Source organism: Dinoponera quadriceps, unplaced genomic scaffold (genome assembly GCF_001313825.1).
Source record: "Dinoponera quadriceps isolate SergipeBrazil2010 unplaced genomic scaffold, ASM131382v1 scaffold397, whole genome shotgun sequence".
NCBI lineage: Eukaryota > Metazoa > Arthropoda > Insecta > Hymenoptera > Formicidae > Dinoponera > Dinoponera quadriceps.
This window is the reverse complement of record NW_014554705.1, coordinates 89,222-105,144: the sequence shown is the minus strand read 5'-3', so window position 1 is coordinate 105,144 and position 15,923 is coordinate 89,222. Positions and strand designations below refer to the sequence as shown.

General features: G+C 50.2%; 2 protein-coding genes across 4 annotated transcripts in view; both read left to right on the top strand.

Moving 5' to 3' along the window:
- Window positions 1–4,408, top strand: part of LOC106740992 (cysteine-rich motor neuron 1 protein) — a 32,632-nt gene extending 28,224 nt beyond the window's left edge. For both annotated transcript variants that reach the window (XM_014612540.1, XM_014612542.1), the window contains 3 exons: window positions 85–1,878; window positions 2,173–2,630; window positions 3,073–4,408. In XM_014612540.1, the coding sequence (XP_014468026.1) occupies window positions 85–1,878; window positions 2,173–2,630; window positions 3,073–3,237 (2,417 nt within the window). In that variant the 3' untranslated portion in view covers window positions 3,238–4,408. The remainder of the gene's footprint in view (window positions 1–84; window positions 1,879–2,172; window positions 2,631–3,072) is intronic.
- A 1,041-nt stretch (window positions 4,409–5,449) lies between these two features.
- LOC106740941 (protein kinase C) lies at window positions 5,450–13,196 on the top strand. Of its 2 annotated transcripts, XM_014612428.1 has the most exons (10): window positions 5,450–7,350; window positions 7,889–7,949; window positions 8,029–8,257; window positions 9,296–9,327; window positions 10,301–10,371; window positions 10,770–10,932; window positions 11,043–11,594; window positions 11,825–12,420; window positions 12,870–13,018; window positions 13,106–13,196. In XM_014612428.1, exons 1-10 carry the CDS (start codon window positions 7,021–7,023, stop codon window positions 13,119–13,121), a joined length of 2,199 nt encoding a protein of 732 aa, XP_014467914.1. In that variant the 5' UTR covers window positions 5,450–7,020; the 3' UTR covers window positions 13,122–13,196. The 2 variants fall into 2 exon arrangements, with proteins under 2 accessions (XP_014467914.1, XP_014467915.1); XM_014612429.1 differs by lacking the exons at window positions 5,450–7,350; window positions 7,889–7,949; window positions 9,296–9,327; window positions 13,106–13,196 and having other exon boundaries at window positions 8,240–8,257; window positions 12,870–13,048.
- Window positions 13,197–15,923: the final 2,727 nt, after the last annotated feature.

Here is a 15,923-nt window from a genome sequence, read left to right as displayed (position 1 = left end):
AAATGCTCTACACAGATAACCAACCATCGACTCTTGTGTCAACCGAGCACTTCCGTCGAATAATAGTTTTGCGAATGTACACAGTGTGCGAGTACCTACGGGACTTCAACGATCGCATGGAGGGCACGCGGGAGGGTATGTCGCTGGCGGTCCCGGCGCCCCAGTGCGAGCCGGACGGCAGCTACCGAGCCCTGCAGTGTCAGAACGGCAGTTGCAGCTGCGTGAACCACCGCGGCGTGATCCTGAAGACCGGGCTGGAGCCCACCACGGCGGACTGCAGCGGCACGGTGGAGAAGCTCTCGAGGAGCTGCCAACGTTTGTACTGCAACCTGATCTGCCCGTACGGCTACGAGCTGGATACGGCCGGCTGCGAGCAATGCCGCTGCCACGAGCCGTGTCGCGACGTCAGCTGCAGCACCCACGAGACGTGCACGATGATCGACGTGAACTGCGGCCAGGATCAGTACTGCCCGGCCGTGCCCGCCTGCTTGACGACGAAGCCGGGCCAATGTCCGTACCTCGTGCCGAGCTCGTCGAGCTGCGAGCTGCAATGCAGCAACGACCAGGAGTGCCCGTCCGGCGACAAGTGCTGCTCGACCGGCTGCGGCACGCAGTGCGTCTCGCCGGTGATGGCCACGGCCTGTCAACACGCTCGCGCGGTCGCCGAGCACGCGGCTCGCGAGTCCGGCGAGCCCGCTCGCAGGATCTACATACCCAGGTGCGAGGCGAACGGCGCGTTCGAGCCGGTGCAGTGCCACAACGGCGTGTGCTGGTGCGTCGACGAAGAGGGCAAAGAGGCGGCGGGCACGCGAGTGATCGAGGGTATCGTGCCGCGCTGCAACACGCCGCTCAGCTGCCCGGAGATCGGCTGCAAGCTCGACTGCGCGGATGGCTACGAGCCGGACCCGGACACCGGCTGTCCGACCTGCTCATGCCGAGACCCGTGCCGGAGTGTCACGTGCCGCGGCGAGAACGAGGCCTGCAGGATGGTGGAGGTAGCGTGCAGCGCGCCTCCTTGCCCGCCTGTGCCGGTCTGCCTGCCGAAGAAGGACAATCCGTGTCCGAACGGTTCGCCGTTGATCGACTCGGACGGCACAGTGGCCACCTGCGGCCCGCACGGCCATCATTGCCCGTCGACGCACAAGTGCGAGCTGTCGCCGCTAGACGAGTACGCAGTCTGCTGCCCAAAGCCGCGGGACGTGTGCTTCGAGCCACCCAGGCGGGTGGCCTGCAATCCGAACGCATCCGGCTTCAACGAGACTGAGAGGTGGTACTTCGACCCGGAGCGCAACGAGTGCCGGCGAAAGCACGAGTGCACCGTCGGCCACAACGATTTCGCCAGCCGGCTCGTCTGCGACACCGTATGCCCGGTGCTGTCGCAGTGCGAGAGACTGCGCGAGAAGAACCTGAAGAGGTCGCAGAGGCTGAGACGACCGACCTTCCTGCCCAAGTGCAACCCGGACAGCGGCACGTGGGAGCCGGTGCAGTGTCTGGAGCACGTCGGGGTCTGCTGGTGCGTGAACCGGAAAGGCCAGCCGGTGAAGGGTTCGCTCACCAGGGGCGCCGAGCCCAAGTGCAATTTCCGGCAGGCCAGACGGGGCGGTCGGGGCCAGCAGCCGCAGGAGATCGACCGGGAAATCCAGGCGATCATGGAGGACGCTTTGTTGAGCTTGGAGACGACGGACGAGCGGCGAGCGGACAGGATCTTGGGCACCAGGTGCCAAGCGATGAAGGAGAAGGGCCACGTGCCGGCGATATGCGACCCGCAGGGCAGATTCGAGCCCATGCAGTGCGCCGGCGACACTTGCTGGTGCGTCGACGAGGCGGGCAATCAGCTCATCGGCTCGGAACCGTTCCTGAAGGGAACGAGCATTTGCCGTGAGTCACCCGGAGCGACTTTCCGTTCATTTTCTTTAGCACGTCCGTTGCTCCTCACAAACGATCGAATATATATTTTTAACGAAACTTTAACTTGAAAATGTACACATTAATATTCAAATTTGCGAGATCATCGGGTATTGAAATTTCCTGGAGTTAAATTAGTTGTAACCGGTTAAATAATCTGCTTTTCATTATATGGATTTGTAATTTGATGAGAACGTTTGATTTCGAACATCCCTGACGGGACAATTTTCCAGCATCGATACGCATCCATATTTCGTTCCGTTTCAGTTCCAACACCAGTCGAAGCGGTGGAGGTGACTCTGCGTTTCCCCGGTCGATTTCTCGCTACGGACGAGACGCGATTCGTGAAGGAAGCCGAGAACCTGCTGCAAGAGCTCGGAGCGAGGCTGAAGAAGGGCGTGCGGGTGGAGATCAACCAGGACTCGGCGATCCTGAGCTTCGAGATTGTCGGCGCGAACAAGGTGGACGTGGCGTTCCACCTGGAGGAACTCACGCGTATCCAGAAGCTGTCCATGCTGGGCTCGTCCGCAGACGCGACCACCTCGCGCTTCACGCATCGCTCCGCTCCCGTGGCGATGCAGAGCAGAATCGTCGCGCTGGAGCAGCGCGAGATTCTCACCCAGGTGGAGACGCCGGTTTATCAAACGGCGACGCTCGTGCTCGCGGCTGGGAGCGCCTTCGTTATCAGCAGCCTCGTCATTCTGCTGATGCTGTATCGCAAGAAGGTACGTGGGAATCCGTGACGACCGTCGTAAAGCTCCCTCGTGCCAACTGGAATCCGTTGAACACGCATTTGTAACCCATGTTTAACGCTAAAACGCTGCACTGCTCCGCTCTGTGAGAATATTCTATATTAATGATTTTTCACTAATAATTTATTTATTAATAATTTTTCATCAACATTTATCGATTAATTTATTATTAATAATTGATTATTAATTATTTATTTACTAATGATTTTTTATCTATCAATAATTGATTTATCATTTCCTATGTTAACGATATCTGTCAGTATTTCAAATTGCCGCAAGTTATCGCAACACTGCTTTTTACACGTGATCCGTCGAAAAATCGACAATCAAGTAGCTGTATTTGGCTCTGAATATTTGTTATCAAACGAACCCGTGAATCGTGATTGACACCGAAATTAAAAGATCCATATTGCAGATGAAGATGAAGGATCACACGAAGGCGTTACCGATGGACCAGCACTTTCTCGCCTACAGCCAACAGCCGGTCTACGTAATATCGGGGTCGGAGCAGGACGAGAAGGAGAAGGAGGCGCAGATGCTGGAGGACATTCATACGACGGACACCGTCGTAGGAGCATAAGCTTCTCACACGTTTCCGTCTTGTACGGCAGTGATTCGCAAAAGCCTGTCTCTTCGGGAGCGCGCGAGTCACCGGATTCGCTGGGAGGTATCCGTCGATCGATGCGTGCAATGTCGACACGGGGACGTCGGTCGATACTCTTCGAAGCGCTTATCCCGGCGCTCCCGGAGGCTGCCGAGCGCGCCCGTCAATCACGATTAATTAATTCTCGGTCCGCCGACTTTTTGAGTTTACAAAGAACCTCTTCTGCCCGCGATTCGTTCCCCGCAGCGCGCTCGGTGAACCCTACAACCAGCGAGGAGACGATCCCTTGTCGTGAAGGAATTAATAAAAGACGGATCACATCTCTCGGATTAATTATGCAACTCTTCAGAATCATTGTGAGAGCGATGTGATCACGTTGATCTATTTCTCTTCGCGTCGATCGTGGTGATACGCTCTGAAAGAGACAGACAGCGGATCCAGCGGACATACATCGGACGTACGATGGATAAAGAGGCTGATGAATGATAGGGCGCGACGCTACGCGCGAATCACTGTCGTACACGATAATATAGCGCACGATATCGTAGTCAAAGCCGCGTCATACATATTCCCTCTGTCATTCCGTCATAATTTATTGTCCGCACATTCAGAGATTCATTGCGGCCTATGGACTCGACGATCGACCGGCTTTCTGTAGAGGGGACGTAGTGCACACGTTCCAGTGTGACAGATTAATAATACCTTGTCAGTGGCTCAATATATATATATATATATATATTTATATCTCTATATTAATACATATTCGATGTCAGATGTTCGCACCGCAGTTATGAATCCACTTTAACATGACTTCGACATAGCGTGACGGCTTGGTCTCTTTCAGAAAATATAGAGTAATTTTTCAAATGCGTGCACAACCAGCGCGTCAAATCGCGAATGACGAATTTGCCAATGGGTGATGGATGTCGTAAATCGATCGTCGAGCAGCCAAGCCGCATTTAGGAACGATTTCATTAATCTCGCCGGTCTGTCTTCATCGTCTCGTACGTGGGAGTCACTAACGCAAGGATGTCTCGGCCTGAGGATCACCGGCCGTAGGACGTCGTTGCGTTAATACATCGCGCGGGTGTAAATATTAGATTTATACTGTGTTCGATTATTTATATAGACGAATAAAGAACGGAACTCTCATGTTTCCCAACGATTTTGTTGTTTCTTGAAATCCTGGCCCGCACCTTCCTCTCCTGATCGCCCACATGAGGTGTACAAAATGATGTACAATGTTTGCTATGAAGTGAACAGGAAATTTAAAGTCTTCTCTTTAAAATATATTTGTTGCATTTTTGATATATGTAAGTTTTTAGTGTAATAATTAAATCGAAAGATTTGTAATGAGATTGAAGTTTAAGCGATTGTCACTTCTCATTAAACTCGACATAACTTGGTGAAATTCAATGACAACGTTATTACCGTAATATTATAAAAAAATAGAGGCTTCAAGCTGTAAAATGACTTTTATATCATCTCGATAGTGTCATCTTTGCCGAAGTTACAGCCCATTAAAGTTTGCTTAGTTTTTATGGCAGAATAAGAGGACGTCCGATTCGTCATTGTGTAGTACTATTTGAAAAAGGTAGAGTCACGTCTAACCTTATCGTTTAGTCATATCACGTGCCCGAATCTTCGTTGAAAAATGTGGCGTCTCGTAGCGGAAACTTTGGAACTAATTTTCAGAAATAACGGGTCTAACAAAAATATCATTAGATTACATAGAACATTAGACCCGTTATTTCTGAAAATTAGTTCCAAAGTTTCCGCTAAGAGACGCCACATTCTTCAATGAAGATTTGGGCACGTGATATGACTAAACGATGGGGTCAGACGTTACTCTACCTTTTTCAAGTAGTACTACACAATGACGAATCGAACGTCCTCTTATTCTGCCATAAAAACTAGGCAAACTTTAATGGGCTGTAACTTCAGCAAAAATAATGATAACATGATGGTTAAAAAAGAATTATACAGCTTGGAGTCTCTAGTTTCAGATACGCTTTATTTTGTTTTAAAGTTTAATGTATTTACATGTTTAAATGCGTAAATTTGTAACGAACACACTTAAAGATGTCACTGTGGGACGCCGAAATAAATAAACCATTACCAAAGAAAACAATTAACTTAATTATTGAAGTAAATGGGAAAAGTAGGTAAAAAATTATTGACAATTTGAAACGGTGCAGATTTTATTTTTAAATTCCCTTCGGCACATTTCTCCCGTGTTACTACACACAATACATTGCTCACGTTTATCTTCGAATTCCGTGGAAGATATCAGCCATTGCTCAATGATTACATAAATTTCAAGCATTATAATATAACTGGAGGAAAACGAACCTTTTTATTTCCACGTTTGTGTACATTTAGAAGAAACGAAGAAGACGAGGTTTGAAAAAAACAGCGTGGAGCGAGCCGGGCGACCCGCAGGACGTTCGAAATCACGTCGAGTTGAACGGGCTGATCTCGATAGCTCGACGAGGCACGACGAGTGTTCGCTTTCTCGAGAGTTCAGCCTGATTCTCGTCTCGAGGGAGACGGGCAGCATCTCCTATTGGGTATCGGTGTCGCGCGTCGAACGCGGCGAGAATCCCTCGCGAGACGACGTCGAAAACGCCCGAAGAGCGCCGAGGACACGGCTGTCGGGGTGAGTCGTCGTCGTTTGCGCGGAGCGCGTACGACCAATCGAGCGGTTCTCGAGCATTCTCGGGTCCGTTCAGGGTCGATGTGGGTCGGCTGTGCGGGGCGGTTTGGAACAGGGCATCTCTCACATCACCCTCGTCGCCCGGTCAATCCCGCGAGATCGTTCGATCGACGGATTGTCGCGTGTGGCCGAGAGTGGCGCGTTGTTCTTACATGTTTTTTTAACGGGACACCGACGAGAAAAGGGTCAGAAGGTGAGAAGGAAGCCTGATGGGTGTCAGGACAGCGAGGGGACGAGGGCAGGCTTCCTCGTACTCGCGTCTCGCGGCGAGCAGCGTCGTCGGGTCGCCGTCTCGTCGCCTGGAGCCGCGTGCAACGAAATCGGCGAGCAGACCGTGCTCGTTCCTGTTATGCGCGCACGCCAAGCGCCCGGAGTGTTTATAACTGCACGACGTTCGTCAGTGCTCGTGGCGGAGGAGGCACAGGGAAAGGGAAAGGGCGACGAGGTGGAGGACGGGGAGGAAACTTGACAGAAGTGAGCAGAAGCGGCGGGGGAGGGAGCGAGGACGAGGGAGAAGAACGAGACAGAAAGAGAGAGAGAGAGAGAGTCTCCTGAGTCAGAGAGAAAAAGAGCGAGAGAGGCGCGATCTCCGTGTAGCGCGCTCGCTTGGTCGGAGAGGAGAGAGAGAGACAGCGGTGTGACAGTGACGGAGAGAGAACGAGGAACGACGTTCGCGGCCGACGACGTAATTCATCGGTGTCCCCCCGGTGAGTGAACGCGAAAAGGCATCGTGGTTCCGAGCTTCCCTTCATTTTCCGCGCCTCCTCAGCGTGCTGCGGTGGTCAGTGCCGTTGCCCGAGAAAGAGAGAGAGAGGGAACGAAGTGACGTGCGGAGGTTCGGCGGCCTTGGGGAATTATCGTCGTCCGACTCTCGGGGACTCCGGATAACCTGGTCGGCTCGGTGCGCACGCCGAGCTCCCGTGTCACTTTGACAGTCACAGTGTGACAGTTCGTCGATCGGTCGGTCGGCAGGCTCGTCTCATCACGCCGTCCGTCGATCGAACTCTTCGCCTCCCGCACGCTCGATCTCCGCCAAGATCACAATGTTCACGGGCACGATGAAGATCGAGATCTGCGAGGCGGTGGGGCTACGCGCGACCGACAAGCAGCGGAAATTCTGGCAGGACGAGCCTATACTCGATCCGTACGTGCAGCTGGACGTCGACGAGAACCACCTGTACCGCTCGTCCACCAAGCCGAAGACCTTCGATCCCGTGTGGAACGAGTGCTTCATCCACGAGGTGCAGGACGCGGTCACGCTTGGCTTCACCGTCTTCCACGACTCGGCACTGCCGCCGGATTACTTCGTTGCCAATTGCAGCATCCCGTTCGAGGAGCTGGTCAGCCGGAACGGCAAGACTACCGACTTCTGGGTGGGTTCCTCTTTTGTACTAGCGAATTGTGATCTGATATGACTATTCCAATGATGTGTCTGTTGGTATACGTGGCCAAGCTTCGATTTGTGTTCTCTGTAAATTTATAACTTAATCATACGCTACAATGGAGAAAAGATGCTGTCGAATCGAGTAAAATTCCCAACAGCAGTGTGATCGGAGTAAATCTTCTCGACTTAGTGGCAAATATCGTTGGAACTACTGTGCATTGTTTTAATAATTAAAATATCAGCTTCAATGATGATCCCGGTTGAATCAAGGATACTTTACCGCAATTATGCCTGCTGTTGGGAATTCCATCGATTCAGCGGCACTGTTTTTTCCATATATAGATCCGATTAGCTGTCAGCGCTGTCCATTCTGTCACTTCCTGTCAGTATTGTCAGGATATTTCGCAATACACTCTGTATCTCCCGAATGACACGATTCAACGATTCATTCTATATCTCGTGAACGACATGAATGAATCTTCTCATCACCTTTGCTAGCTGATTGTTGACGTTGTGAACTCTTGCAGGTTGACCTGGAACCTCAAGGGAAACTGAGAGTGAAGATAGACTTGAAATGGAATGACCAAGGTAATTGCGAGAGGGAGGAAGGTGAAGTTGAGCAAACCGGTCGCGTCAGATTGAACGTAATTCCAATCCGCTATCGCAGACCGACAGACAAGTTGCGGCACGGGCGGCGATGGTGAGGCCATCGGCGGCAGGGGCATCGGCAGCATCACCGCCAGCAAGGAGCCACGGCGGGAATTCAAGGAGAGGCAGGGCTTCAATCGCCGGCGAGATGCGATGCGACGGAGGGTCCACCAGGTGAACGGGCACAAATTCATGGCGACCTTCCTGAGGCAGCCGACCTTCTGCTCGCACTGCCGTGAATTCATCTGGTACGTATGCCCTGACACGCGCGCACGTCGTCGCTGATGGCATCCCCTCATCTCGCTTGAAAGGTCTCTTAATTGCACAAGTAATTCACTCGACGCCACCTTACTCGAAGGCCCGAGTATGCGTGTATTATCTCGAAGTGACCTGGGAAACACACGAGGAGCATGCTTTTGAATTGCTGTACACTTTCGATTCATTGGTCTCCGTGGTGCGATACCAGCGAGAATCGCGCGAGTCTGTCGGCTACCACCCGGTGTAACGATACGTTTACGCTATCAGGGTGGTGTGCATGTTTTTGGGATACTCGATCTTTCCCTCGTATTCCGCTCTACCGATAGTCCAGGGAGAGACGATTCTGTGTGATCATACGTTAACAACGTGGTTATTAACAGCGGTTTGCACTGAGTCGGGACTGAGTTCTCGCGAATGGCTGGTTTCACTGTTGAGAAAAGAAAATAAGAAAGGAAGAGAAGAAACACGAACGCACACGTGGATACACATTTTCGTGGGAACGGGGAGCTTGATTTCGCTGTTTACTCTTTGTATCACGGGGTGTGTACCTCCACGCGCCTGTCCGCGTCTAAATTAACCCCCTGCTCGAACGGGTCGCACGCTTTGGATTTGCCGAGCGCACACACACATACACACACGCGCGCGCACCCTGTATGACTCGCCGAGTTCACCGTGTATCCCGATTTGTGTTATATACACCGAGGTGCTGGAGCGTTAGAGCACGGGAGGGGGAGGGGGGGGCACACCGTGCTCGAGCGCGTTGGCGATGAGAACACGAATCTCGATGAACGAAAAGCTAATCGATCGAGCGATGATGGGGGAGAGGTACACACGATATGCATGACACGGTCGGTGACTCCTCTCTTTCTCGCATATATCCACCGGTCCCTCAAGCCCTTCCTTCCGTCCCCCGGAGTCTAGATGCGTAGATGCGAGACTAGAAACGCGGTCGAAGATGGCAAGCGTATGTGTTTCTTAGAAGGGATCACGAGAATACGATGTGACGTGTTTTGTCTGTTGTATTTCAGGGGCTTGGGCAAGCAGGGCTATCAGTGTCAAGGTGAGAAGACACATACACGTTATTAACAGATTATAATTATGTACCCGCTTGCCGCACCCTTACGTACGAATGTGTGTGCGTGTATATGTGTGTATGTATGGGTGTGTATGTTGTGTGCGCGTACGTGTGCACGTGTGCGATTAGTTTTCCTCACGACGACGACGACGACGAGAGAATTCTCGGCTCGAATCAGGCTCTCTCGATCGGTTCACCACCACTCGACGCCCGCAGATTGACACCTTTGACGCTTCGCTGTTAATCCACCCCTCCCCCCGCGCATCCCCGCTCGTGTGCACTGCTCGGGCGCGATGTACAAAGTCGCAGAAGGCGTTCGGCCGGCGCTCACGACCTCTCTCTCTCTCTCTCATTTTCTCACACTCTCTCTCACACTCTTGGGCTTTCTCGATCACTCTCACTAACCCTCGCTTACCCCTGTGTTCTAGTATCCGGATACTCGCGGCACGAGCGATACCGCGCACTAATTGGCACGACAGGTCGCAGGACTTTGACACTGACTGTTCTCGCTCTGCGGTGGAGCAGTAGAGCCTCCTCCTCCTCTCTAGATCGTTTTGTTTGCTTTTTGACGTTATGCCGACTCGCTAGTAGGAGTCTTTTCGTTTGATCGCATGTCGCTCCGTCGGCGGGCCGGCGCAAAGTCGACGAAAAACACGCACGAAACGTGCCGTCGAGGAAGAGGAAGAAGGGAGATAGATAGAGCGCTGTGTTATGTACATTCTTGCGGGATCACCGAATCGCTTCCGCTGCCGCGACTTTTTGCGACCTCGCTTGCGATATATATATATATATATATATGTATATATATATATATATATATATATATATAAAACTGTAAATAAATTCGGGCGCGTCTAATCACGCATGCAAGCAGCTTTGGACGTGCAGTACCTATTGACATCTCGCGCGCAAGTGAGCGTTTCTACAAAAGGGGTTATTTGTCGTGACGCTGTTTCAGTGTGTACCTGCGTCGTCCACAAGAGATGCCACAAGTTGGTGATAACCAAGTGCCCGGGAATGAAGGATGCGGTAGGTTCCAACGAATTTTCTCTGCCGCATTGTATTAGAAAGAGAGAAATTTACATACACCGGCTATGATGAGTCACGTGTGTCTCGATATGCATAATATGATTCTTACCGTTTAATCAGCATCGACTTACGCGTCGATGTCGCGGTGGTACGTCGAGCCTTTTCTTTCGGTATTTCCGTCGTGTGCTGTCGTTGTTTCTGGTTTTTCATTCATAGACCGGTCATTCGAACGGGCAAATTGGAAACGCGAGATCTCCTTGTTTCGCATCTCTCTCTCTCTCTCTCTCTCTCTCTCTCTCTCAACTTCTTATTCGCGTTTTTTATTGTCGACTTGTTAAGTCGGGCCGTTTTGTTCCTCTTATTCTCTTGGTTTCTCGTTTCTCGAATTATCCACTTAGGGTAAAGCAACTGCGTTACAGTCGAGTCAGGACACAGAGAGCCCGCGCTTCAGCATAGACATGCCCCATCGGTTCGGCCCGCACAACTACAAGAGATTCACGTTTTGTGACCACTGCGGATCCCTGTTATACGGTTTATTCAAGCAGGGTTTACAATGCGAAGGTGAGTCGAGCGTGAATGAATGAGCGCGTCCGAGATTGTTGTTCGTTCTAAAGTGCGACGAAGAATCAACGTGCTGTATAAATCTCGTCTTCTGATTTCGTCTCGCGCAGCCTGCAACATGAACGTTCACAAGCGTTGCCAGAAGAATGTGCCGAACAGCTGCGGCATCAATACCAAGGCAATGGCCGAGATTCTCAGGCAGATGAATATCTCCGCGGACAAGCACGTGAAAACTCCGAAGATCAACTACAGAATAACCGCAGGCGCCTCGGCGTCCACGGTCGCGGACGAGCTGGCCACGGACAATTTGCAGGCGGGCCAGAAGGCATTAGAAACACCAATCAACGCCAATGAGAACGCGGTGCCGGTGAACGGCAGTGAACAGAGAAAGTTCGGTATAGATGATTTTAATTTTATCAAAGTCCTGGGTAAGGGCAGTTTCGGTAAAGTGATGCTAGTGGAACGAAAGACTAACCCCGACGAGGTTTACGCCGTGAAGATCCTGAGGAAAAGCGTGATCCTCCAAGACGACGACGTGGACTGCACGATGACGGAGAAGCGGATCCTGGCCTTGGCGGCGAAGCATCCCTTCCTCACGGCCATCCACAGTTGCTTCCAAACGACCGACCGACTTTTCTTCGTCATGGAATACGTGAACGGAGGTGCGTACCGCCTCGCCGTATTTCGTAGTAAGCAGCGTCCACTTTTGCTGAGCCACCTTTTGTCACCTTTCCTTGACCAGTCGCTAAAAAAAATTCTCTGTCGTCCAAAATGGGTCACTAGAGTCACTTGTTTCCTGAGCTGCCGTTAAATTTGTTAAATATAGGCATTCTATTGTGTATTTTTGCCCTCTCGTCTGGATTCCCGTCATCTTTCGTTGCTCGTCTTACAGGTGATTTGATGTTCCACATTCAGAAGGCTCGGAAATTCGACGAGGCAAGGGCGCGCTTTTACGCGGCGGAGGTGACGCTCGCGCTTCAGTTTCTGCACAAAAATCACGTGATATACCGCGACCTGAAGTTGGACAACATACTGTTGGATCAAGAGGGACATTGCAAACTCGCGGACTTCGGCATGTGCAAGGAGAACATAATCGAGGGCCAAACTACGACGACGACGTTCTGCGGCACGCCGGACTACATCGCGCCCGAGATACTTCAGGAAATACAGTACGGTGCTAGCGTCGATTGGTGGGCCCTCGGTGTTCTCATGTACGAGATGATGGCCGGACAGCCGCCGTTCGAGGCCGAGAACGAGGACGAGCTGTTCGAGTCGATCTTACGGGACGACGTGCTCTACCCGGTGTGGATCACCAAGGAAGCGGTGTCCATATTGAAAGGCTTCATGACTAAAAATCCTGCCAAGCGATTAGGCTGCGTCGTATCTCAAGGCGGCGAGGACGCCATAAAGATACATCCCTTTTTCCAACACATGGACTGGGAGGCGCTCGAGGCGCGCAGGTTAAAGCCACCAATTAGACCTAAAATTGTTAGTACCGAGTTCTTTCTCTCTTTCGTTTTGTTTCATGTCCTAAGTCCTTTGCCTTTAGGTAACGTACAGTGACTGTCTTGTGCCTTAAATTAAGAAAGCTATTCCGTTTTGTCGTTGATGACAAAAAACTGTTGTGTAAAATAAAAAAATGAACAAACGATGATTTAGATAAAGATTTAGGGCATGAAACATAGTATTAAGTTATAATTCAGCTATTCAGCGGACAGGTCCTTAACGTGTCATTCAAAGCGTCTGCAATAGACGTAGCAAGCTTTAAGAAATGGATCAATCGAAGAATAATCGATTGAGATTGGTCAGTTTCTTACGGCTTCAAGCTTACCATACACTTATTGTAGATGTCGCTGAACGAGCGAGCGAATCGGATCTGCAGGTAACGATTACGATTGTACCTCTAACACGCGATTTTTCTCCCTCGGGACTTTCAGAAAAACGAGAAGGACGCTATGAACTTCGACACGGAATTCACCAAGGAGGACCCCGTGTTAACGCCGGAAGAAACGGAGGACGTGAACTACATTAACCAAGAGGAGTTTCGTGGTTTCTCCATGGTCAACAAGGACTTTAATCCAGCCAGGTTTGCAGCGCAATAAGAGATGAATAACCACTGAAGAGGGAATTGGAAACCAAATTAATGTCGTCCTAATGCTTCTCGCTTAACAAGGTGGCGAATGCGCTAAGTCGCGAAGCTGGAAAGATCGGCGTTCGCGAAGCTGCTCGAGGTCTCCTTTGGCCGTTACGTCCGATTCGGAGATGATTTTGTCCATTGCAGATGGAAGTTTCCGACTTACACGAGGGCATATATCGCCGGTGATCCGAAACACACTGACACAATTCGGAACACCATCCCCCAGCCGTGCAGGAATACCAGAGGTTTCGTTTACTCGAGAATTTGCGTTTTCGCGGGGAATGTTTTTTACCGTCGTGAAAACGCGGCGTCGACGTGGCACGGAGGATTTAGGAAGGGACGCGTCCTTTACGCGAGCTACTGACCGGGAGAAAAGTTGCGATTCTTTGATGTTATTGGTGCGGATCTCATTGATGCGGATTCTTTGCTATCATTTTTCGCGAGAAGCCAGAGTCGTCGGTGTTGCCCGGGGAGAGGGGGCAGACAGCAATAGCGAGCGAGCGGTGGTTTTTACGATCTCCCGAGACGAATTGCTGGAATATGCAATCACCCGGGGGGGAAAGAGGGTTCACGATAATGAGGTAGTACAAACGAAGGAGCAGAGTGGCGGGCTCTCGCGCGGAAGAAACGGTATGAACGATCGCTGGGCGATCGGTAATATTTCACTTTGAAGTGATATATACCTAAAATTATATATAATACGTTATTAGAGTCGCGCAAAACGGGAATATAGATTTACGTAAGATATAAGAGAGAAAGAGGGAAAGATATCGAGCAAATTCGGCAAGATGTATACCGGTCTTCACCGGCTTCTTCACGCACTTCTTGTCGTTACCTTCGACTTTCTACTTTACTTCTACTTCTCTTTTTTTCTCCTCCATTAGAGAGTATTTTAACGAGCGTTTTTTACCCAATGATTTTATATACAAAGATTGCATACGCACAGAGCGAATGATTCCGTTCATCTCCTCAAGTATTACGCGAGCTCTCGATTGAGTTTCGATCTGACGATATTCAGTATTGCGTTTAAGTAATAGGGGTACGACGCGAACTCGTACACACGCAAATTCACGGTTCTTTTAGACGAGCGTTATGGCGGCTTGCAACGTATTTTTTTTTTCTTTTTTTTTTTGCCGAACGTCGTTGTCGAAGAAGGTCTTCGTTAACGAGATAATCGGATTCCTTTCCGTCGTATCGGTCGTTAATTCGCGAATAGGCGAAGGGAGGGAAGGCCACGAGGGGAGGGGATAACTAAGTTTCACCGTATATTACTTAAAAACTAAGTCGAGTTTAGTTCTCTACTTAAAACGTAGTGACAATTCGTGAAATTAGTGATGAAGACTGAACGTAAGCTGGGCTTAAATTTTAAGTAATTCCAGCGGACACATTCATTAATGTTGTCTATGTGTAAGCCTTTATCATAGAATATAGCCCAAACACCACCACTACCACTACCGCAACCATAGGAAAAATCGAAAAGTCGATTCTCGTTTGCCGAGGGGAAGAGCCGACTGGCTGAGACCGGCTATTCGGCGTCCTCCTCGGGCGGGATCGAAATTTTTTTCGTCGAGCTTTACACAGAGGAGCATCTCGCAGCGTTTCTCCGAATAGGGATCTATAAGTAAAAAGGGAAAAAAAGAGACTCACGCATATAAACAGACACACACGTATACACAAAATAATCGCGCTCGCGTGATGCAGATCGAGCAGGATATGGTCTAAATCAGGCAGGCGCGCGCTGATTTCATTCTTAAAAGTAGAAGAGTTCCGTGAGACCATTAGACGCAAAGATGCGACCGAGAGTCCGCTGGTGGACCTCCTAATCAAAGAGAAAACATCACAAAGATATATTATTATATCCACATACACGTGTGCGCGTGTACGCACGCGTACGCGTTTAATTTATTTTAATAAGGAACGTGCACACGGAAGCAGCGGCGATGTGCAATTTAATTAAGGTATTGACGCGACTAGAGTGTGTATATATATATATATATATATATATATACATATATACACATACATACATACATACATAAAAATACATACGTGTAAGTTTGCACGCGATTCGCGGCAAGACTCTCTCTTACGGCGATTTTCATTAAGTAAAGGTGCGCGAGGTTGTACAGTATGTGTGTGGCCGTCGTGTTACACTTAATTAACGGGTGCTACACATCTATATTTGCGCATAGATATCAAATTAACTGAGAGCGTACAGAGAGAGAGAGAGAGAGAGAGAGAGAAAGAGGGGGAAAAAGTTGGCAAGGGAAATTCTCCGACCGAACGATTTTCGAGCGCACCTCTGACGGTTCCGTAATCCTTCATATTGTCTCTAATTAGGTGTCTCTGCTAAGGAGGTTTCACCAAGTATCCACTTGTGTACTTAAGCCATAGCCGAAGCTGTAAGCTCCTTAGACCTAAGTGGTAATAGTAATAATATTTTGTTAGCGACTTTTCAGCACGTGGCCGTTGACCGTAGTTAACTTATCAAAGTGGACGTCAACACCAAACTCTCTGACTAGAACCTTGTAGATTCGGCCCGAGAAGGGGGGAGAAAGGGACGCACCGTGAGATATAAGAAAGAAACAGAGAGAGGGAGAGACACGGAGGGACGTGAGATACGCTAATATTACACGACTTTCGGTGACCCGCGTCGTCGAAGCGCGCCTCGTCCAGTTTGCACCAAAGATACAATCCGGCACGCGCGTCCCGCGTGACTCGCATCTTCTCTTCGCGATCGTCGCGGATCGCGCAAAATCGTGAGAAGGAATCGTTACATCTCACGAGAACCGTGACATCATTAGCGTCCCCTTTTCCCCGCCCATTCCCGCCCCCCCACACTCGCTACTTCGAA

Bases quoted from the DNA above. Each gene is read 5' to 3' on its own strand.
- LOC106740941 (XM_014612428.1), top strand. From the start codon at position 7,021: ATGTTCACGGGCACGATGAAGATCGAGATCTGCGAGGCGGTGGGGCTA. The intron at 7,351-7,888 runs GTGGGTTCCTCT...GAACTCTTGCAG, and splicing joins GCAAGACTACCGACTTCTGG to GTTGACCTGGAACCTCAAGG. The intron at 7,950-8,028 runs GTAATTGCGAGA...CCGCTATCGCAG, and splicing joins CTTGAAATGGAATGACCAAG to ACCGACAGACAAGTTGCGGC.